Source organism: Psammomys obesus, unplaced genomic scaffold, assembly GCF_907164565.1.
Source record: "Psammomys obesus unplaced genomic scaffold, mPsaObe1.curated_primary_1811, whole genome shotgun sequence".
In the NCBI taxonomy this organism is placed as follows: Eukaryota; Metazoa; Chordata; class Mammalia; order Rodentia; family Muridae; genus Psammomys; species Psammomys obesus.
In genome coordinates this window covers 8,619,516-8,644,696 of record NW_026592548.1, presented here as the reverse complement: position 1 = coordinate 8,644,696, position 25,181 = coordinate 8,619,516, and the positions used below count along the sequence as shown (strand labels likewise).

At 41.6% G+C, this 25,181-nt stretch overlaps 1 protein-coding gene across 1 annotated transcript in view; it reads right to left on the bottom strand.

The window, feature by feature from the left end:
* Ptgfr (prostaglandin F receptor) overlaps positions 1–24,056 on the bottom strand; it is a 32,525-nt gene extending 8,469 nt beyond the window's left edge. Inside the window, exon 1 of the mRNA XM_055614408.1 lies at positions 23,259–24,056. Coding sequence (XP_055470383.1) covers positions 23,259–24,056 — 798 coding nt within the window. The remainder of the gene's footprint in view (positions 1–23,258) is intronic.
* Positions 24,057–25,181: the final 1,125 nt, after the last annotated feature.

Here is a 25,181-nt window from a genome sequence, read left to right as displayed (position 1 = left end):
TCCCTAGCTACAGTGTCACCCTCCCTAGCTACAGTGACACCCTCCCTTGCTATAGTGACACCCTTCCTTGCTATAGTGACACCCTTCCTTGCTATAGTAACACCCTTCCTTGCTATAGTGACACCCTTCCTTGCTATAGTGACACCCTCCCTAGCTACAGTGACACTCTTCCTTGCTATAGTGACACTCTTCCTTGCTATAGTGACACCCTTCCTATAGTGACAAGTCTCACTTTAGTGAAGCCTTACATTGCTATAGTGACACCTCTCCATTTATAATGTGACAGTCCCAAATCAAAAAGCTCCATACCAGCTAAGGGGATAATGTATGAAATGAGGGGTGAATCTAACCCTCTCAAGAAAGAGCCTCTCAAGAAAGGGGTAAGATATACCTTAAGTTATTTCATTATCATGAAATCCTGAGAGGCCCTTGCTTCTGATGTGAGGCAAAAAATAAAACATAACACAAAACCAGAGATATTACCTAGCTCAGGTTATGGCATCTAGAAACTGGTCAAGATAAATCTGAAACCCAAGTCTACCTGCCTGCTGTTACAATTATTATCAAGATGTTGAGTGGGCGGTAACCCAAGCACCACTGAAGGCTTGCTCTGCATCATGGTACCTACTGGTATCCACTTACAACTGCTTCCAAGTGTGAAAGGAGTAGTATTATCCCTATTTGAAGATGCTGATGCCAAGATATGAGAGGTTAACTTGTAGCTGAGGTTACCCAGCTACAAGACGGTGGATGGACTAGAAAGGTGGCTCAGCAATTAAGGGTACTTGCTGCTCTTGGAGAGGACCTGAGTTTGGTTCCCAGCATCTGCACTGAGTAGATCACTTTTAACTCCAGTCCAGGAGATCTGACACACTCTTCTCATGTCCATAGGACACACACCTACACATGCACATACCAGACAAGCATACACTTAAATAAAAACAAAGTAAATCTTAATAAAGCAAAATCTGGAGGAATTGGGATTTTTGAGTGGAAACTCTTAGGTAAGGAATACCGACCCTCATTGGCCTTGGTAGAGCTCATGTTTCAAACGTGACATTTCAATTTCTGTCCACATGGATGTCCAGCTGTCTTTCAGCTAACCTTCTACTGTCACTAGGATCTTTTCTTAAAGCCAGAACTGCTTTAAGCTCATAGATGTTTTGCCCTGAATCCTCTGTGCCCATTCCAACAAACTTACCTAACAGGCCAAATGGACTAAGACCTCTGTCAGAACACAGATGTCAGGACTGGAAAGACACAGACCAGTGACTAAAAGTGTTTGTTGTGCAGTCTCAGCTGGACATTCCATAAATGTTTGTACCTCCAGCTCCAAGGGGTCTGGAGATCTCTTCTGGCCTCCTGTATGTAGACACAGGCACATATACAATATACACTCACATACTCAAACAGACATATACTCAACAAATAAATCTGGTTTTTTAGAACAGAAAGAAAGTGAACTAACAAAAATAAAGTGAACTATTAGTAAGTGGCAATGCCAGAATCTTTTATTTCTTTCTTCTAATTTGCTATATAGACCAGGCTAGCCTGTTGGCTTTGCTTCTGCCTCCTTAGTGTCATAACTAAAAGCGTGCACCACTGGGCATCTTTAAAGTAAGATGTTAGCATGAAGTGATATCCTTTTTTGTTTTTAGGTGTCTTCATATCCATTCCACGGTATGATTTTCATTTGATAGTCTCCTTCCTCTCATTCTCACATTGGTATTCAGATGCTTGTTAGAATTTTTTATTACTTAATCTGAGGAGTCATTATTCTAATTATGATTCTTCCTCCATCATTTCTGTCTTTGGCAATGATTACAGTAAACCCTCAATAGGCAAAATGTCCGATTTTGAAGAAGAAAGCTGGCATCTATCCCACCAGAATTTGAGGCATTTTACTTTTAACTATGCACTTTATGGCTCTATGAATTCTCATTTCCAGTCATGATGACTCCTATTAAACCTGCAGTTAATATGAAAAATTGTTTATATTCTAAATATAAACATAGACATGCTCATCCTAATCAAGCAGTGTTTGTCTTTTATGGCTTAAACAGAGCAGTCACTAGGATCATGTGGATGAGTTAGGATGAAGATGGCTAGTTGGAAGTTGGTCATGGAATTACGAAGGCATTGTTTCATGAGCAAAGCCTGCTTCATTTGAATGTTTACAACACGCCTTTTATAGCAAAAGCAGCCGGTACCAATAAGGTGTTTCAGTAAACCATCTGTCCTGAAACAGAATGTTTTTCCAGAGAGAAATTGCCAATTGTCCCAGTGGTTTGTTATTACAGTAGTTTGAAAATATTGCCCAAAGCATTTCTAAGCTCTAGTACAATCATTTGTCATTCCATGAGAAGTCTTAAAGAAATGGGTGTCCCTTTAAAGATAAAAAACACCCATAAATTTTAGAGAAACTAAGGATTTGAAAAAGCTTTCCTAAGTTAATACGGCACATGCACTCTCCACAACTCTCTGGGTATTTTTATATCCTCTTTCCAGACAAGAAAATGAAACAATGGATTGCAGAGCTGGGGGGGAGCTGGGTCAGGGGAAGAAATGAAGTCTTCAAGTGACTCTAAAGCATAACTGAAGCACAGTGAAAAACACAATCCATGCAGGCTTCTACTCTGCTCAGGAAACAGCCTTCGCTCATCAGTCAGTCAAGTCAATTTAAACTATTTAATTTTTATAAATTTTTTAGTTCATCTGCTTAATAGGCAACAATAAAACAATGGTTCTTAGCACCTAGACTAACCATTCAGGGTCATGTAGTTATATTTTAGTTTTAATCTTTGGTTATTTCTCTTTTTTTTCAGCTAGGTTTCTGCTAGCCAAGGCTGGCCTCAAATTCACATGTAGCTGAACTGGCCTTGAATTTGTTTTTGTCTCTACTTCTTGTTTCTTCTTCCCAAATGCTGGGATTTCAGGAGTGTGTCACCAGACACTACAGTTGTGCTTTTAACTTTCTTCAGAGTAGCATACTGAAATTCTTTCCCTTCAGTTATGCTCAACATAGGCACTAGTATTTTCTAGATTACAGCTTGTTGACTTGAATCTTTGAGCAAAATTACCTTTGCCAGTGTAACTTTCAGCATTTTAAAAATACTCAGCCTATTAATAAGTATAGCTATAGATAGGTACATGAATTTATATATGCATGGACAATATATAGTGTAAAATACTTGGCCATGTAATGCTACCTTTAGTCTATCCATGAAATATCTAAGTCTGTGGTTGTTGTCATGGGTCAGAGTTTTCAGACCATGATCATTATGTACCAAGACTTTCGGCCTTTGGTGACACATCAGTTCATGACAGAATCCCATAGCAGAGAATATTGTTCACCTAATGATAGCCAGGAGCAAAGAGAAACAGAGGAGGGATAACAGTCCTAGTGTCCTTTCAAATGTATGCCTACAATCACCTAAGGCCCATCCTTCCACTCTTCACCATCCCCAAACAAATAGGCCTTTAGAGTACACAGAGGACCCAAAGTATAGCAATGTTCTTTAAGAAGAGTCTATAGCAATGTTCTTAGCATCAGGGGCTAAGAAAATGGCTTAGTGGGTAAGAGCACAGCTGTCCTGCAAATGTGAGGACCAGAGTTCAAATCTGTGCATCCATATAAAAAGCTGGGTGTGGCCACTCATGCCTGTAACCTAGTATGGAGATGGAGTCAGAGATGTTCCTGAAAGCTCACTGGCTATTCAGCCTAGGAGAAACAGCAAAGAGTTCACTGATAGACCATACCTCCGGGTAATACTATGGAGAGGGACAGAGGAACACACCCACCCCACATGCTTCTTTAAAGAAGATGAAAGTCTGAACAGCATCATAAGACTCTGGGTTTTGGCTGCAGAGTGCCCATGACACATGGCAGAGGGCAATGGCAGCTGTCCATGTGGCAGCAAGTGAGTCACTCACACCAAGGCAGAGAGACAGCAAGCTGCCCATCTTCATTCACTGGAACTAACAAAGTATCCCACAAAAAGTAACCTCCCAAAGGCAAACCTCCAATAACATAAAGAGCTTCCACTAGGCCCCTCCCTCTCACAGGCAAACCCAAGGAGCAAGCCTTTAATGACTGACCTTTATTCAGGGCAAAGATAGCACTCAATATCCAAATCACAACAAGTACTAACTTAAGTTACCCTATACTAGCAACACTAGTGATATCTTATAAGAAAAATAACCTCTCATTTAAAATATCACATATGCAATAATGCACAGATATAATCAAAGAATGATATCTCTTTAAGATTCTTTTTTATTTATGTGTGTGAGTATCTCTTGCCTGTCTGTGTGTATGTACATGCAGGCATGTAGGTGGCTGCAGAGAACTTCAGACCTGGCGCTGGAGTTACAGGCAGCTGTAAGCTAGCTGGCATGGGTATTGTGAGCCAAACCCCAGTCCTCCAGAAGACCAGCAAGCATGCTTAAGCAAAGTTAATTGTTGAGCCATGTCATCAGCCCCAACAGCAGCACCAACATTTTTAAAGGACTTAAAATTTTAATTTCTAAATTTTTAAATGTTATCTGGTGGGTACACATCACTCTCATTGTTCATTATAATATGCCTTATCAGTGGTCATACTTATTTAGAATACTTGCACGAATAAGTTCAAATGAGATGCATAATAAATGAGGCACTGAGCTCTGCAGAGATGACATTGGTGAATGAGAGTGTTACCCTGTCACTAAACTTTGTTGTTTCCCTCCTTGAGGTAACTGAGAGAGATAAACACTAAGCTTCTACGTCTATGAAGAATTTCTGGAGTTGAGGTTTAGAGAGAGAGCTGTTGAAATGTTTGCCATGTAAGCATGAGAACCTAATCTGATCCCCAGAACTCTCATAGAGCCTGGGCATGATGGGTCTATACTGGCCCTCCCAGCACTCGGGAGAAGAGACGTGGGTTTTTGGGGTTGCTGGATGCCCAGCTTGTAAAAGTCAGAGATTTTTATCTCAAAAAAATGAGGTGGGTTTCAGAATCTGAGGAATGACATCAGAGTTGACCTCTGGCCTCCACAAGCAGGTGACTGCATGAGCACATATACCTGCATACATGTAGACACACAAACATAAAACATCCACAACACATGTTATACACACACATCTGATAATTTCTCTCATCTGATAATTTCTCTGTAGTTGATAGCACAATTACAGCATGAAGATTAAGACAACTCAGATGCTGCATAGAGCATAAAGGTCTAGCGTAGAAGTAGGAATGACTCTTCACCTGTGGAGAAGGGGAAATTAGGGAAGGCAACTAGCCTCTGTGGCCCAAACCGGACCAGCAGGATGGCCCTCCTATCCTGCCTGAGGGGATAGGGCCAAAGCTACAGCTCTGATGCTTCTCCCTGCAGAGCTCAGATTTGTCTCTGGAAACCTTGCCATTACCTCACTTCAGACTGGGAAGTGACAAAGTTAAAAGGCTCTCCTGGAAGTTCCCCCCCCCCACCAGGCCCTCAGGAGTAGTCAAAACAGTGGCTAAAGCCCCAACATCCTTGGCCAGAACCTTAACACAGCTCTCCATAGGTAAGCTATGTAAATAAACATGAAAGAAGCAGCATTCAGTGTCATTTTAAAACTGTGAACACATTCAAGATAGGCCATAGAGATACCTTGCATGTATTTTATAATCATTTCCAATGAAAATCTTTGTGTCAGCAACCTACATCCCTTGCCGCTGTCACGCCACAGCACTAAAGACTCATTTCTGGCCCTGGAGAAGTGGGCAAACATCAGAAATTTTCTGTCTTGCGTGACTCTATAAAACTGAAGCTCCGGTTCTACCACCCTTTTTTCCATTATATTAATTCTGTTGTTTTTCTCTATCTAGTTGCCAGGTTTTGTGGTATTATTTGTGAAACCAGAAGCCAAGCCCTTCCTCTGAAATTATGTGGAAGATACTGTATTCTTGAGAGGTTTTGCAAGTAATACCACAAAAATGGCCTCACTAAAAACAATATGGTTTCTCTAGAAACAGGCAAGAGAAAAATAAGTAGAGATGATGCCTTGGGTTCAGGTAAACTATTTAATACAAAAGATGAAGTGGATTAGCATCCATATTTTCCTGGCTGGGTTGACCAGTGACCACTATGAGATACAAGATCCCTCTAACCCTGAGCTCCAAAAGTCCAAAATTCCAAAAGGTAGTAGAGATTGCTGGCACCTCGGAGAAGAGCTGAACTCGTTAAGCATACCCACATTGAAAAGAAAACAAAGATATGATATGAGCTTCTCCTGGCATCTGATACATTGGTGAAAAGGAAGTGTGTAAGGAAATCCCATGAGTTCCTTGACAGACCGTGGACTTCACGAGTCTTTTGTAACAGAGCTAGTTCTGTGTGTACCTCTACACACAAACTACAGACTCCTTTGAGGGTGAGATCTTATTTTAGTCATTTTGATGCTTATGTAACACACGTGAAAATGTCTGGTAGGTACTTGGTCACAGCTTTTAATTACCACTGAATTTTAGTGGAGAATAAAGTACAAACCACAGCCCTAATAATGATGGGAACCATGCATCACCTTTTGCGGAATGTTTATGAGATGATATGTGAAAACTCATACTGCCCTTATCCATTTTTATCCATGTGCACTCAAACCTAAATTTCACATTGACTGTTAACAATTAGTCACAGAATGTGTGGTTAGCATCGTCAAAGTCACAAATTATGCAGCATACATCAGGCTATAGGAACTCACTTCATAGATGAAGAGGTTCAAACATGGACGTGGAGACTGGCTTCACGCTGCGATTAAGCCAGACAGTGAGAATTCACAGGCATGAATGAAGTCAGCACGGACAGATGTTCATTGACACAAACCGTACAGCTGAGATCTCTCTGCCCTTAGCAAGTGCCTCACAGTGTCTGGTAGGTGAATACAAAGCCAAAGCAGGGAATGCAGAGTTTCCTGTCTCCCTGGGAATGAACACAAGCCTTTTCAGGCCGGGTGCAGACTCTGGAAAGAAGTGGATCTACTCAGAAACCACAGATGTCTCGGGACAGACTATGCCAAGGCTGACTGAGGTAGCACCATCTTTCTTTTTCTCTTCAGAAATGCTTGCTTCTTCAGGGGCTTCATTAAAACAGTCTAAGGTCTTCTAGAAAAGTGCCAGTGTCATCCATGGTTGTATTCTTCTAGACATGCAGCCGCAGGCTCCTTATGAGTGTGTCCTTAGCCATCCCACCCAAAATATCCCCATACCCACGTCCACTCCAATTAACCATTGTCTGAAACCCTCCTGATGATTTGTGTCCTCACTTACCCTCTGCCCCTCTCTACACTGCCCTTCACCTCAGCATCCTACCCCTGCAGAAGAACCTGACCTTCCCAGGAGAGACGCCGCTGCCTCTCTAGAGCAGCACAGGCCTAGCAAGCTTGAACAAACGCCGGCTGACAAATGCAGTGCTTTGAGAAAAATACTTAGTGAATAAATGAGTGAATGTTTCTAAACATCATATTTACGTATGTGTTTTTTAGTTGGTTTGTTTTTTAAAAAATAGTAAATTGTCACTAAGGCCCTCTCTTTCAATCCTCACCAAACTTGGGAACTTGGAGCTGGAGAGATGGCTCAGAAGCTAAGAGTGGGTGCTGCTATTGCAAATTCAGCTACTAGAACCCAGATCAGGTGGTTCATAACTGCCTGTGATTCCAGCTCCAGGAGATCCAACACTCTTCTGGCCTCCAAGTGGAACTGTACTTACATGTTTAGACACAGATGCGTGTATGCACGTGCTCATACACATGTGCATGTACACACACTCTCACCCATACATGGTAGGGTGGAATGAAAGCATGAGAGCTGACCTCAGATCCCAGCGCTCACATTCGAAGCTGGGTGTTGCCATCAGTGCCTGTAAACCCAGCACTGTGGAAAGGTGACACAGCAGCATCATTGGCGTCACAGCTCCAGGTTCAGTGAGAGATCCTGCCTCAAGGAAACAAGGTAAAGATAGAGAAATCGCCAGCCTCAGGATGTGCAGAGACACATACACACACAAAGAACTATGTTGTCCTCCAACTACAGACGTGTCTGAGCATGAACACAGCAGGGGTGCACTAGTGGCAAAGCCATCAGAAGTTAAGGCACGTGGGCCGGTAAGCATTCTGCTGGAGGTGAGAGGCACAAATCACGACAAAGGTTTGCTGTGCTGTAACCAAAGCACTGCTGGCTCCTTGCAGAGCCCTCTGGTTTGGGTCATCTGACAGCCCGGGTCTTCTGGGAACACATGGAAAGGACTTGTGGCCTCTGGGTGGGGCTCTGAAGTTTCAATGTCAGGAGTAAAGATGCTTCTCAGAGGCCAAAATGTTTGCTTCCAAAATCAAAAGTGGTTTTAATATCCATTGCCAATTAACAGGGCAGTCTATTTCTAAATTTGGAACTTTTAGATTTATTCAGGTAAATTAGAGGTCAGTTTAGATGGAGGAGGGAAACATGGGAGAGAAGGGAGTGTCATGCTCTATAAAGGAGAGGAGAATAATTTCTTTAAAAAAAAATAAGAAGTGCAATTTTTAGCAAATTTGTTCAGACAACCCTATAGCCAGACCTATATTATCATAACAATAGAATACAAAATGAATACTCTTTCTAGTCACATTTATTTTTCTCCAAAAATCATGGTCAAATCAAAAATCTTTGTATTTTTTTGTGTGTGTCAGAATACTGTTACCTTATGTCTGGGGATATTTTATTTTTAACTATGATTTCAGACATAATGTATGGTTAATTCTCTTGAATAATAGCTCACGATGGTGAATACAGACACTGCAAGTTGTTACATTCTTTGGGTTAAGCCCCCAAAATATCTCTATTCATTGATGTTCTCTGTGTCTGAAGTACAGGGAAATGCTGTGGGATTCAATGGGCTGATATTTTCAAGGTACCTTAAGACTACATGCCTGTGTACACAGGAGGAGGTAAGCATTCAGGGCTTTTCTTAATTTATTAATTAATTCTGAATTCTTAGGACACAACTTCTAAGCAATAATTTTAAAAACCATCACCACAATGACAGTTTTATAGTTATATTTCAGAAAGTTATAACATTTTGCAAAAAAATAATATTTTCAAACAAAACCTTTGTATGACATCCTGGACACTTAATAACCACTGACATAAGGTTGTTATTTTCTTTACTAATTTCATTTGTGATTAAAGGATTCTAAAGGATGAGCTGAATTTTCCTTAGACCTTCCCAAGCCATGTACGAGGTACCAAAGGAAGCAGAGTAGAAACAGATGGCATTGGCTGTGTCACTGAGGAGTTTCTACTAACTTGAGAGACAGCCAGTCACAAAACAAACACACTAAGAACAGATCAAATTTTATTTGTTTTGTGCAAAGTGAGATAAATATAAGCTACAATAATCATCACAGGTCTCACTGAGAATGCTGTAGAAGTAACTTAAGGTGAACCAACAGTTTGGAACTGCCATTCAAATAAATAATTGAATTAGTTTAATTTCTTTTGATGTTGTTTTTGCTTGCTTCTTTGGTTTTGTTTGTTTGTTTAGTGGTAGTGGTGATGGTGGTGGTGGTGCTTTTGAGTCAGGATCTTATGTAGCCCATGATGGCCTTGAACTCAATTTGTTGCAGAGGCTGATCCTCAACTTCTGAACCTCCTGCCTCTACCTTCCAAGGCAGCATTTTCTTAGAGGTGATTTTCACCAGCCACATATAGATTTAAATATCTTTGTGTTTACATTCCCACCAGCAGTGGAGGAGGGTTTCCCTTTCGCCACACCCCCTCCAGCATGTGTTGTGACTGGAGTTTTTGATCTTAGCCATTCTGATGGGTGTAAGATGAAATCTCAGGGTTGTTTGATTTGCATTTCCCTGATGGCTAAGACATTGAGCATTTTTAAGTGTTTCTCTGCCATTCGATATTCCTCTATCGAGAATTCTCTGTTTAGCTCTATCCCCAATTTTTTAATTGGATTACTTGATTTGTTGCTCTTTAACTTCTTGAGTTCTTTATATATACTGAATATTAGTCCTCTGTCAGATAAAGGATTGGTGAAAATCCTTTCCCAGTCTGTAGGCTGTCATTCTGTTCTGATGACAGTGTCCTTTGCTTTACAGAAGCTTTTCAGTTTCATGAGGTCCCACTAAAAATATGGAATGCTTCACAAATTTGCTTGTACAACCACTTTGGAAATCATTCTGGCACTTTTTCAGACAATTGGAAATAATGCTACCTCAAGATCCATATAGTGAAAATATTCTCCTAGGCATATAGTGAAAATATTCTCAAATATACCATAAGAACATTTGCTCAACCATGTTTGTTGCAGCTTTATTCATAAAAGCCAGAATCTGGAAACAACCGAGATGTCTCTCAACTGAGGAACGGACACAGAAAGTGTGGTACATTTACACAATGGAATACTACTCAGGAATTAGAAATAAGTATATCATGAAATTTTCAGGCAAATGGTAGGAACTAGAAAGGATCATCCTGAGTGAGGTATCCCAGGAGCAAAAAGACACACATGGTATAAACTCACTTACAAATGGATATTAGACATATAATATGGGATAAACATACTAAAATCTGTACACATAAAGAAGCTAAGAAAGAAGGAGGACCCTGGGGAAGATGCTCAGTCCTCATTCAGAAAGGAAAATGGAGTAGACATAGAAAGAGGGAGGAAACAGGGAACAGGACAAGAGCCAACCACAGAGGGCTTCTGAAAGACTCTACACAGCAGGGTATCAAAGCAGAGGCTGAGGCTCATAGCCAAACTTTGGGCAGAGTACAGCAAATCTTATGAAAGAAGGGGGAGACAGAAAGACCTGGAAGGGACAGGAACTCCATGAACCAAAAAATTTGGGCGCAGGGGTCTTTTCTGAGATTGATACTCCAACCATGGACCATCATGGAGATAACCTAGAACCTCTGCACAGATGTAGCCCATGGCAACTCAGGCTCCAAGTGGGTTTCTTAGTAAGAGGAACTGGGACTGTCTCTCACATGAACTCATGGGCTGGCTCTTTGATAACCTCCCCCGGAGGGGGGAGCAGCCTTGTCAGGCCACAGAGAAGGACAACGCAGACAGTCCTGATGAGACCTGCTAGGCTAGGGTCAGATAGAAGGGGAGGAGGACGTCCCCTATTAGTGGACTGGAGAAGGGGCATGGGAGGAAAAGAGGTGGGATTGGAAGGGGACAAGGGAGGGGGTTACAGCTGGGATACAAAGTGAATAAATTGTAATAAATAAAAAATAAAAAATAAATTTAAAAAATTAATTGTTCACATGTGGTTGCTTTTCACATGAAATCATGAAAGCTTGTCGTTTTTTTTTTTTCAATGAAAGGATGTGTTTTCTTTTTCAAAAAATCTACAAGGAAAAACATTATTCAACAGCTAGCATTCACATGAAATTGTTATGATTTCAGCTGTAAAAATGTTACTTAATAAACTGTATTGAGCTATTTCTAAAGTCACCCTTTTCCAGAATAGTCCAGGGAGGCCCAGAGTTCTCCTTTCATGAATGCCCAGTGGCCTCCCAAAGACAGAGAATCTGAAGGTCATTCCAAGGAGAGACTTTCAGCCTGTAGGTCAAAGTGTGTTCAGAGCAGTTTGTCTTGTAAGGACTGGGATGACAGTAGAGATTCCCAGGGTCTTCTTGTATGCTAGAACTTTGCTCCTCACATGACGGTGCAAGGCATCATTCAAAAACCACAATGAAGCATGCTTTCTAAGTGGTTTTCTCCTGTCTCCTTACACTGCTGAGCAGATAAATAGTGTCTGAGTGAGCTGTGTTTATCTCAGCCTCCGTTTTTGAGAACCTGGCAAAACAAACCCAGACATCCAAGAGAAAGGTGGTTTGTCTTACTGAACACAGAGATGCCTGTCTCTTAATGCCACTGTAAATCAACAGAGGTGTTTGAGACAAGGAATGGGTGCGCGTAAATCATGTTATCCTCCCAGTGCTCCAGCCGTATGTAAAGTGGTTTTCTAGGTCACGGTGTGGAATACCAATCTCCTCTGAATAGGCAAACTGGCTTCATGTTGTAAACACTTAGCTTATAGAGACAAATCAGACTTGAGAAAGTCGAGTAAGGCCAACAGTGCACATAGAATTCACTGCTAGACAGATCACTGTCTTCCTCTGTATCCAGAAACGCTTTTAGCTGGTTGGCCTTGACACTGTACTTGCACATCAGCCTTCTCTAGGTGTAAAAGGTCAGTGCTAAAAGGCAGAGCTCTCTGCTTTCCACCATACAGTTGGAATTGTTTGGATTTTTTTTTCTTGGTTGGCAAAGTGGTTGTTTATATTCCCTTGAAATAGGAAAGAGTCAGCCCTAGTTGTCTTCAGGCTTTCAGCAGGGAAAAGAACCACCACACACCCAATAAAAGTGCCAGAACCTACCCATGTTTATAAGGGCTGCAGTTTTGTTGCTGTTTTCAGTTTGGCAGGACATGCACTTTTCTCATTCAGGGATAGATATGGACTCTCCGGTTTAAGGTGTTTCTTTCTTCTTGCCCTAATTTCATTGGTATGACCAAATTATCAACACTGTGCAAGTCTACCCACCCTGGCAAAGCAGGGCAAGGAGCTGAAATGAACTCAGGGATGGGGAAAGGGAACCACATACTGAAAAATGGCATAAACTATTGGTAGTAAAACTACAGGGAAGATAAATTGTATTTAAATTATATTCTCAAAAATAAAAAAATATGAACACATAGTTATAACCATATGATATTAAACAATATCAGAAATGAATCCTCCTTTCATTGGAATTGTAGAGCCATCTGTTGATTTCTTAGTTACAATTAAGAAAAGAACTTATATGCTAGGAAATGAGAGATATGGAAGTCTTTGCAGAGTTTTTTCCCTCCTATGAGCAATTCTATCAAAGCCTTACTGAAAAGGAACATTTCCTACTTAAGCAAACCCTTGGGGTGTGCTACACAGGAGGGAAATTCTCAGAAGTGTCTTACTAATACATGTCTTGAGCAACACTGAACCCAAACCCTGGCAGGACTGCAAGAGGAATGGGGCAATTCCAGGTACTGAGGACCACCGTGGTCAGTACCAAGTTCCTGGAGCTCGTTAAAATCAAACTTTTAAAACTGGCTCCACACTCTGCCACACTCTGACCTCCTTCTGGTCTACCTTCACACTGTTTGAATTAGCAAAGTAAAGCACCTACTCATCTACAGGCTGCCGTATGGGGATAGAAAGTCACAGCCAAATAGGAATCAGGAGTTTCTGGTCATATTTCGCTTTCTTGCTCCCAACCTCAAGAGCCAACCAAAAGGCACTGAAAGAATGAAAGAAGAGGAAAGAAAATCTAGGCCTATTTTGCTTGAAGATGCATTGCTGGAATACTCAAACATGCAGATGACTCAGGACTGTTGAAAGTTGCCTCAGTACAATGTGGTTATGCTATTCATTCCAGCATCTTACAGACAAAATGACTGCAATTGCAAAAAAAATCACATATTAAATTAATTTGACATTATAAACCAGTTTGTATTGTTTACACATAATATTGTAAGAAATAGGAGTTTTGAGAAACAGTGGTCTCTCTGGTTTAAGCAAGTGATTCATTCTTCTTGCCCTGATTCCATCAGCATGACCAATTAGTGGCTCCTTACATGTCTACCATCTTGCCAATGGAAGGGCAGAGAGTTGACAGGGGCTCAGTTGACAGGGAGAAGGGAGACCAACAAACCATGAAACATCTCTGCAGTGTAGAGTAGGCCCTGGCACTCCATGGGGGATGGAAACCCAGTCCAGAGCTGTCAGTGATATAATAAAGGCAATAACAGCTACCACATAGGCTAACAAGGGCCATGATGAGAAAGGGGCTGTAGTAAAACTCATAAAAAGGGCTTTCTCATCTAGCCCATACTGTTTCCAAACATACCTTACAGAAAACTACTACTGCCGGATTTCAAAATATAACCAAAACAATAAAAACAGGACATCAAATTTCTTCAGACACTTTGTGTAGAATTTTGTGATGAAAGGATTAAGAAGATACATGTGGTGGATAAGAAAGGAGATAAATAGTTGAGCACAGTGGCATATGCCTTTAATACCAGCATTCAGGAGGCAAAGGCAAATGGGTCTCTGTGAGTTCGAGGCCAACCTAGTCTACATAGAGGGTTCACAGACAGCTAGAACCACAAAGGGAGATCTTGCCTCAAATCAATCAATCAATCAATAGAATTGACTAAGTGGTTCAGGAAGATCTAGGCATGTACTATAGAAGAATTCCAATATAAGGCAGGTAGGAATTTAAAACAGCCACTAGTAATTTGGAACAACTAGCTAGTTATTCAAAACAAAACTCCTGCCATAACACTCATTTCATCAGCTAGGTAATTTTAGAGGCCTTTTGATGATCTCATTGACAAAATTACTATATGAAAGGACTGTCATTTAATGGTGACAGCAGCAATAAAGGCAATAGCATAATAACTGAAAACACATGGCCCTTAAGGTACATCAGACAAACTTTTCAGTGCTTTCTCACATGTCAATCTCTCCAGTCTCTGGGATAAGGGGGGAGTTGGGAGGGTGTTTTGTTTTGTTCCTTGGTTGTTTGGATTTTTGCCACAAACCTATAAAGCAGGTGCTATTGAGGTACCCACTTTGGTTTTTGTTGTTGTTGTTGTTTTTGTTTGGTTGGGTTTTTTGTTTGTTTGTTTGTTGGCTGTTTTTTTTTTTTTTTTTTTTTTTTTTTGGTTTTTTGAGACAGGGTTTCTCTGTGTAACAGCCCTGGATGTCCTGAAACTCTCTTGGTAGCCCAGGTTGGCCTTGAACTCACAAAGATTCACCTGCCTCTGCCTCCAAAGTGCTGGGATTAAAGCCATGCACCACCATGCCCAGCTAGATACCCACTCAATTATGTGAGAAAATTGTTCCACTCACACACACATACACACACACACACACACACACACACACACACAGCCAAGAGTAAAGGAAAGGGGCTTTCGAGCAGGCTCTAACCAGCTGCACTCACCTCCTCAGGAGCAAAACCCTCACACCTCTTACTCCATCTGAGCTATTCCCCTCTCTGTGGGAAAGGAGCTAGTCTGTTTCTTCTCCTTCCTGGCACCACTCACAGCCCCAAGCATGGTGCCCTATGATAGTCCAACAATATTTGTTAATTTTAACTTGATTTGTTACCTACAGTGTGAGAATATTCAAAATCAACCAAGATGCAAATGATTATCAGGCACCATCTACATCTGAGGAGATACTAAAATAAGGACCAGAATAGAAGCAAGTAAAAATATCCAAAAAAAAAAAAAGTTTCTCTGAAACTATAAGCTTCTACCCTTTTTCTCTGTGTCCTCCAGCCCATCTTGGGTGGGGTGGAGGCCTGAATAACATCTGAACTAAACACAATTAATTTAATCAGGATGGCGATTAGAAACTGTGGCATTAGTTTTATAGAGTTGTTTTTTAATGTTGTAGTTCTATTATGTGCCGATTGCTCTGTTGCAGTTTTTGGGAAAGTCAAGTAATTTAATCCAATAATACCTCTGAATAAGTATAATTGTTGCAATCGGTTCCCATAAGTGCAAGATTAGTTCAGGGTAAGTCCAAGGTCACAGCTAAGAGGGTGTGAGGATGGTGGTCCTGCTCCCAGCCTGTGCTCTAAATAACTGTTCTCAAGGGTCGGCTTGATTTGCAGCAATGCTAAAAAAAAGCTAGGAAGATTCCTTCCACACAATCCAACTGTCTGTCTCCTTCAGCACCACACCACAACCCCACTCTGTCTGGTTTTTATTTGGAGATTCAATAGCTGAGGAGGAATAAGGAAATCGCCTCTCTGTCCCTGTAAACCACAACTGCATCCAGTCCTATGTGGCATTAACACCCTCACATCCAGGTCAGAGAACAGAGTGACAAGTTTGCACAAGCTTTGAAGATATGTTTACAAGGATCAAAAGACGAATTTCCCCCATTCCTTCCTGAACACCGATAAACAATATGGTCATGCCAGGACAAACCGGTGTGGCTGTTAACACCTTTCAAAGCAAACAGAAATGTGAGCCCATTCCATATACCTCCTGTTCACTTAAGTCCACACACATAAACTTACATGGGGGAATCCAGGGAGATCTGGAAATGTTCACATCTTGAATTATGCTTTAAATGTATGGAGGCTTAATAAAAACTCCACACAGGAAATCAGAAGAGCATCCACAAAAGTATAACTACAATGCACATGTTAGAAATTTGTTTATCCCCGAACGGTTCAAGCAATGTTTTGTAAGTGTGGCCCCCATGTCTGTGACGTCTTTGGACATTTCTCTGTCTTTCTTCTTGAAAAAAAATCTTGTTTTGCCAAGAAAGAATGAACTTAAAATAATAATAATAATAAATCTCCCAGACCACCATGTTCATCTTAAGCAATTGGTTTTTGTGTAATTTCTCAGCCTAGCAGTGTCTTTTCTTTGACTAACCGACCTTCACTGCGTAGATTTTTCCATGAGGAAAAATGTTACTCTTCCAAGTCAAGTTCCTTTCCATGTGCAGGAGTGCAACACATTTATTCGGTCCTATTTCAAATCTGCAAACAATATGCTTTCTATATAGATAGGACGTGAGCCAACAGACTTACGAATCGCAAAGACAAATTGCAGGCAATTAGCTTTGAACACTGTGCACTGAACGCTTTCCAAAGTGTGGCATGGTGTGGGTAGCGGTATCAGGCAGAAGACAAGCTGCCAAAAGACTGTGAGAAAAGCCCTCTGCAGGCGCCTCAGCGAACCTGGAAGCAGGAAGCGCCATGAGGTCACGTCCCAAATGAAGCAAGCAGCAGAGCACTCCACTCTCACGTTTGTCTGTAACTGTATAGAATGACTACAGACAGCGGCAGAGTTGTGGGCAAGACGGCTGCCCCTCCTGTAGGAAATATACCCCAGCAAGATTCAGCCAAAGGGCCCCCTCTCCGCCTCTCCCGGGGGCTTCCGCATCCACCGAACCAGACTGGCTGGCTATTCTGAGGAGTGATTTCTAAATGTAAAACGTGTCCAGTCTTCTAGTCTTACTGCACAAGTCAAGAGCTGGGGATGTAACTGCGTTGGTACAGTGCTTCCAGAGTACCCACAAATCCTTGGATTCCATCTCCAGCACTGTGTAAATCAGGTAAGGTTGGCCTACACCTGTAATCCTAGAACTCAGGAGGTAGAGACCAAGTTTGACGTCCTCTTTGGGTACACAATGAGTCCAAGGCTAGGCAGGGATATCTAATACCTACCTCGAAAAATATACAAATCAAGATGTAAGTAGGAAATTAGGCAGATATACAGATGGAGATATATACATATATATACACACACACATATATGGAATACACACACACATATTGATTCAATCAGCCAGTAGAGACATGACATTTTCAAGCTCAATTTTAGACAAATTTCAACATTTAGAGTAAAGACTTCATTTTATGGCAGTGAGCATGCAACATCTGGAAGTCTTTATTCAAAGTAACTTCTCCTCGTGCCCCCTGACGAAACTCCCAAGTGCATTATGGGGGTGTTTGTAAAGGGAAAGACAATGCTACACACTATGGAGACAAATTATAATACATTTTTTTATTTTTTGCTTAACATTTTCCTTTGCCTCAAGACTTCCCATTTAATGCCTGGTTTATTAATTTTTGTTAGACAGTTTTTGTTGACTAATCATCCATTCTCCCACCACCACTAATGTTTAGAAACTAAAACACAAATGCCATAGGACACAGCACCAAGAACTGCTGAGACGAACAGAGGAAATGACACAGTAGATATTTGTAATAACACGAGAAGAAAATCTCAAGCCCGGTTTATCTATAGGATTGTCCTAGAGCACTGGCAAGGTCCTAAACTCCAGCTCAGATTCAAGCTTCAGAACACGCAGGTTGTTGCCGGCTCTAGTGCTTTACAGACGGAAGTTTTCTTCCTCTCAGAACATTTCAAATCCAGTCATGAACTGGAGGTCTAAAACCAACCAAGCCACATCCAGAATGCAAAGCTTAGTCAATAGTCACACGTCAAGCATTCCTTTGCATATAGTGGCTAGCACCTACTATAGAAACCAACCGTGGGCCCAACACTGCTCTGGGAACTGAGGATATAACAATAAACAGGTCCCTTCCTCTTTGGAAGGTTTCTTCTTCTTTGAAAGAGGCAAAACCAAAACAATTACCAGACAAACTAAGAAATATTATGTGCTTCTGAGTGCTTTGAGGGAAATAAAGCGAGGAACTCGAGAGAATTTGAGAAATGATAATTCTTAAGACAGCCTAGAAAGCAGGGTAATACATGAGCAACAAACAAACAGTGTGAATGCTACAGCAATGTCGGGGGACTGTTCTAGGCAAAAGATGCCCGGCGCAGGGTAGGAATGTGCTCCTAGAGTTTTCTGGTCCACTTCTGTGCCAGCCCCTGTCAGCGACCATCGCTGTCACCTGTGGCAGGCCTCCCCAGCGGGAGAAGGCCGCCCTCACCTACATCACGCAAACTGAGCCGGCAGAGTTCCACCTACTGCGTTTGTTTGTTTGTTTGTTTGTTTGTTGTTTATTTCTTCTTCTGCCAATTGTGTGTGTCTGAGCTGTTGAGTACCTTTACAGAAGTGAATCCCCGAAGTCATGGGTCCATCCAAGGACCTACACTGTGATTCCCATATTCCAAACAAAAACACACTGACATTAGGCTGGAAAGCTGCTGAGACAGTGTTAAGTAAGCAACAGCCCAATGATAACCAAAGAACCCGCCTTTTCCCAATACATGAAATAACACAGTAAGAGTCCACTTTGCTCTTAATTTCGGTTGTATCCCTCTTATTTCACATGGTCAGACCTAATAGTATCATAGGTAATAGTTTTAAACTTAAAAATAATTTAACAATTGTTTGTAATCTCTCTCTCTCTCTGTGTATATGTGTGTGTGTGCCTGTATACACATGCGTATTTTCTATGTATATAGATACCGATGGCACTGGAGAGATGACTCGGTATTTAAGAGCACTTGCTTATCTTCCAAAGGACCTGAGTTCAGTTCTCAATACCTATGTCAAGCTGCTCACAACAATTTGTAACTCTAGATCCAAAAACTCTGATGCCCTCTTCTGGCCTCCAAGGGTACGTGTATATACATGTCATGAATGTCACATACACACACAAATAATAATAATAATAAGTAACACATTTAAAGAGCCTTCATTATATACATACTAGACATAAACACATGTTGTATGCACAAATTTAGACACATAGATATTAGCTGATTGTCATGTACACAGAATGTCAAAAGATTAAAAGTGTTTAACTAAGATCCAAGACATAATACGTATTTATGGATTTTTTTAACTTAGCACATACAGATGTGTATCCATTTACCCTCCTTTAGTGCTAAAACAAGAACACAGATATATAGAGATTGTATTCAGTGTTTTTAAATAATGATGTGTGTCAGCCTCCCAAAAAGAACAGTCTTTACCTAATAGCCACGTGACAGAGGTTCTCTGTCCCCATCATTGCCTACCCACTCTATAACACCTGGTCAGTTTAATACTGAGACATTCACCAATTTCATTCAAAGTTAACCTAACCATCTAATTGATTTGTATCTGCTAATGACCCCAGAGACTAGATATTTAACTACAAAGATTACTGGAAACATTTGCACAGGAGTTATAGTCTGAGGAAAATCTAAATTAAGTTCTATATATACAAAAGAACACATCTCCTGGGTCAACTCCATTGCACATGAAATAATCTTGTTTCTCACCTACTCTATGTTTTCCTTCATGTAAAATTATCCTCTGTTTCAGAAGAGACAGTAAAATAAACATCTGTTCTGCTGAGAGACAGCTGAATTTCAGCATTTTGTTTATCTACAGGTGCTGACGTGGGAAACACTAAAATTCACCATTGTGTTTCAGTATTTGCTTATCTCTTACCTAAAAAATTCAAAATCCATTCTGGTCAATCATTTCCAATCTCTTGACATTCATCCTACTTAAGTTTCAATCAACCAGTCAACAAGTATTTATTACCCTACCAAACTGGAGAAATATGCATAGCAATTGCAGTAAACTCCTTTTAAAGTCAGATAGTCTTTGAAGAGAACATTGAAAAGAATCATTACGTACACATATATAAAGGCAAAGTAAAGGTTATTAAAAAAATTGTTACTTGAAGCTGGACATAGTGGAGCCTGCTTTTAATTCCAGCACTCAGGAGACAGGGCAAGAGGACCACTACAAGTTCAAGGACAGCCTGGTCTACCTACTGAGTTCCATGTAAATGTAACTCAAAAGAAGATTTTATAATTGTTGCTTGGCTTTCAGAGTTTGGAGTGAGTTTGTTTCTACATGTATCTCTAAGCTAAATGGCTAGTGTAGGTTCTTGCATTTACCAGCTGGAATTTTAATTCAGTGAATTTATCTGAGTTAATCTTATTTACAGTTATGAACTACAGATATGGAAAAACCCTAAATGTTACTAGTAAGTTATATTTTAAACAAATGCAATATTTACTCTTGACTTCTAAATCTCAATTTCTTGGAAAAAGCAAATTCCGTTTTCCTCCTACATGAAATGAAGCACACCACATGACTGTTAGACAGAATGGGGTGATTGGCAGAAGCTCGACCCCATCATACACCAGCCAAACCCTTGGAGTGGCTGAAAGAACTCACCGTATCAGCTAGCTAGGAGCACCTATGGTACATATCTTGTGCATTTAACATAGGAGGAATTTGAACACTAAAAAGCATTTCAGAAGTAGTGACACTTAAATATATCAATAAGTCCTAAAGGGAAGATAAAGCAAATGGCTCAGGAAAGCCTGCTACTTTGTATGCCTAGCAAAAGGAGTAGAGGAAGGGGGAATGAAAGAAAAAAAGTCTCAAACTGAAACACAATAAATTTATTTGAAATATAGATTATATCATATTATCTATCTGGTCAATAAAACAAAACCAAAATATCAGCCAAAAATGGGAAATGTGAATTAAAAATACTCTTAGCTAGAGTCTGGGGTTCCACTTCCTCTGTGGTCTTACAGGAGTTGACCTTCACTCCAGTTCCTCAAGGTCAAAGGTCAGCACTAAACAGAACTTTCTCTATGACCTCCTGTGCTGTCTGGATCATTTGTCCCTCCTCTAATGCCTACTGCAGAGTCCTTCCTTCTTCAGAGCTGTGCCCTTCACCCTTCACGCTCGCATTTTCCTTACCATCCACCCCCCCACCCCACTCTGTTCAGTTTGCCTCCACAGTTGCCAAATTAAGTACAATTCACTTGGTCTCGTTTTGTATTTTGAAATACCATGTTAGTTTAAAACTTAAGAAATTCCTTGTGCCAAGAATTGTAAATCTAAATTCAGCCACTCAGAATGAACACTGATGTCATTCAAAATGTTGGATATGTCTTCTGTCCTTCAATTAAAGCAAGATACTACTAGGGACAAACCAGACTCCAGCCTTTTTTCACTGTGCATCCCATAAACTGATAGTGCAGTCTTCCCGAAGCTGAATTGTCAGGAGAGCCTCAGCCCTCTCAGGTGGAGCCTTCTACCTGGCTAGTCCAGGGAAAGCATGAATAGATTTCTTAAATGATTTACCAATTAAAGAAACTAAATTAAAATCTCAAAGCATTCAGATGAAAATAACTGAGTATTTATAAAAGAAGTTCTTTTATAAAACAAAGCCATGTTTTTCCTTGGCTCCTGAGCAACTTTTTATGTGCACCAAGATCACCTATGTTATGTATTCCAGCTGCACAGGCTGCTGTTCTCAGACAGCCGCTATGCCAGGGACACAGGACAGAACGTTGCTAACAGACTTACCACTGACCTCCTTACTTAGTGATTGCCATAGCTAGCGTTGCTCTACCTCCACTTTGCTTCTCCTCCTGCCTTGTTTCAACCTGGTTCCATCCTGGATGCTCATCTCTGGACGCCAGCCTGCTCCCTCACCACAGAAGGCAAAGAATCAAAACTGCTTTGCCCTGCCTTTCCCTGTACAGAAGGATGCTTTTTCTAATCGCATAGGATCATTTCTCTCATCATACAGTGAGTTCGGTGAATGAGCTGGAGACATGACTCTCTTACAGTTTTTCTGTCTTCTATCTGGAAGAGAATGTGAATGTTTCACTTCAATTACAAGTTTCTTTGTTCCCAGATTAAACACCAAGCCATCTCAGGTGCCTGCTGGCTACAGAGTTTCTAAAGTAATGACAGTTTTACTTTCGTGATCTTCCTGCCAGTCATACTTCTCCGTACACTGTCAGCATTGCTCTGGCCTTGGTGAACTAGTGAGGTCTTGTCTTCATTATCCACACGGTTGGCCAACCTCCCAACTATCTCAGCTCATCCCCATAGTTGGCAAACTGTGACTTGTTCTTCACATGTTAAAAGCAGTCCCACAAAGACCTGGAGGGGACAGGGGCTCCACAAGGAGAACAACAGAGCCAAAAAACCTGATGGATCTGCGGAGACCGATACTCCAATCAAGAACTATGCATGGAGGGGATCTATACCCCCTACTCAGATGTAGCCCATGGCAGCTCAGTCTCCATGTAGGTTCCCTAGTAAGAACAGGGTCTGTCTCTGACATGGACTCAATGGCTGGCTCTCCCTGGGGAGTGCAGCCTTGCCAGGCCACAGAGGAAGAGGATGTAGCTAGTCCTGATGAGAACTGATAGGCTAGAGTCAGGTAGAAGAGGAGGAGGCCCTCCCCTATCAGTGGACTAGGGGAGGGGTATAGGGGAAAAGAGGGAGAGAGGGTGGGACTGGGAGGAGATGAGGGAGCGGGCTATAGCTGGGATACAAAGTGAGTAAACTGTAATAAATAATAAACAAATTTAAATAAAGTACCCCACAGCTGCTCTTCTCTGTCTGCAAATGGAAATCTGTGTCACTTTCTGTTAAAATACCTGATTCTGCTGCAGTGGTCTATCATAGCCACTCTATCAACATTTTAGAAGATAGTGACACCCAGTACATTGAAACTTCTACTCATGTTACTTCATACTGTCCCCACATGGAAGCAGGAAAGACCATGGTTACACTTGTTCAGAAACACATTTCATTTGGGGCCTATGGAAAAATAAACATGTGGATCAAACACAGCCAGAGCTGAGTTCTGAAGTCAGTTTCAGCATTTAAAAGATTGACATTCTAGACCAGCGGCTCCCAGAAAGACTTTGCACACAGAACACAGATAAACCCAGGGAAGCAGAAATCATCCATACTTTAGGGTCTTACCAGAAAGGGACTCCAGCAGACACAGGAGACGCACATTATGGCCAGGAGCTGAATGACCATCTCCAGGTGGTGAGACCTGCCTTGTCTGTGCTGCTGATTTTTAAACTTCACCCGTAAAAGTGTAACTCCAGTCACGGCATTGCATGAGAACGAAACACCAAGAGCTAAGAGGCCCAAGAAAGAAAAGCACAAAAGATAAAATCTGTCTTCCCAGTCTTCGATGTGTTCTGTGTTGTAGAAACACCAGGTTCTGGATGCTTGAATTTTATACTCTCGGTGTCCAAGGATGGGCAACAAAGCCACGAAAATGGCAAACATGCACACACTACTCAAGATCATTTTCACGTGTCTAGATGTAATTTTCGTAGAATGGAATATAGGGTTGGTGACTCCGATACAGCGCTCAATGGCCATTGCACTGCCTAGAAAAAGTGGGCACAAGCCAGAAAACACCATGGAGATTCCAAAAACACTGCACAGGATGTTTGATTGATCAAAGCGGATCCAGTCTTTATCAGAAGCATACACAAAAACAGCTATCCCTCCATTAATGAGATGGCCAAAGAAGTCTGTGATCACCAGGCCACTAGCCAAGAGCAGAAAGGAAGCCTTCGACTTCTGCCTGAATCTCTGATATGCCTTCATGAGAATGGCGATGGCCAGGCTGTTGGATAAGATCCCCACTGTCATGAAAATTATCGAGAAAAATACTGAGAGCCGGTTTTCTGTGTGGCAGGTTGTGTTCGCGAGGAGCCCAGCTGCAGGAGACACTGGCTGTTTGGAACTGTTCATGGACATCGTTGTCGAGAGGGAAGCTGTCCCCTCAAGTCACCTCTCCATCACAGCTGTGCAGTCTCGAATTGCAGACATCTGTAGCACACAGGACAGCAATTATGAGGACCAAATTTCCAGTCATCTGACATTTAAAACCCAGTGCCTCAGCACCCTGCGATGGGAAGGATTTGCCCAGCCTATCATAAGTCAGGTTGCAGCATTCTGAAACCAGCATGCATCTGCCTCTGGTTTTTTGTTTTTTTGTTTTTTCCTCTTTCAAGGTAAAGATGTCGCCCAAGTTGACAATTGTCAGTTCACTTCCCTGGAAGAAGAGACATCTCTGAAAACCCTCCTGAAGAGTTGCCGACCTTGTACTTCATTCGAGGTCTTGCTAAAGCACTAACTATTGATTTCAATCCAATGGAAGCATAGCAATCTATTTAAATAACTAATCCTTTAAAAACTTGTTCTTTTCTCTGTGGGGCACTGACCCCCAAGTGGGTGATCCCCAGGTGAGCCACCTGCTTGTCATAAAATGGGAGCATCGACAGGGCAGCACACAGAATCTCTCTCCGTGTGTGTCTCTGTCTCTCTCTGTCTCTGTCTCTCTCAGTCTCTCTCTCTCTCTCTCTCTCTCTCTCTCTCTCTCTCTCTCTCTCACATGCACTCACACTTTGACTCATGGAAGAGAGTGTTGAGGCTTTGAGTTCTGATCTAGCCTCCTTTCACCCAGTCAACAACCCCTGCTTGAGGTGAGGAACGAGAAAGCAGCATCCCCTGTTTCTTTTCCAGAAACACACTATCAAGTAACTGTAACCTCCAGTAAGAAGTACTGCATTTTTTCCCCTGGTGGGTTGAATCCTAAGTCACTAGCTAGAGGACCACAGCCACCCCACTGCTAACTAATTAGATTGTTTTCCCAAAGCTGCTTTCCGGTAGGCTGGCTTTAGGTGCCCAGAGGCAGAGGCAGGCGGCTCCTCTAGACTTTCGCCAGCTGCAAACCCCGCACCCCACGACCCCTCAACTTGCAACATCGCCTCTAAGCTTAACTAACTTGCTGAAACTTTTTGCAATTCTTCAGACGCTGGAGAGTTCTTTTCCGTCCCACCCTGGGGGGCGCCAAAGGTCCGCGGCAGCCAGTGGAAGGAC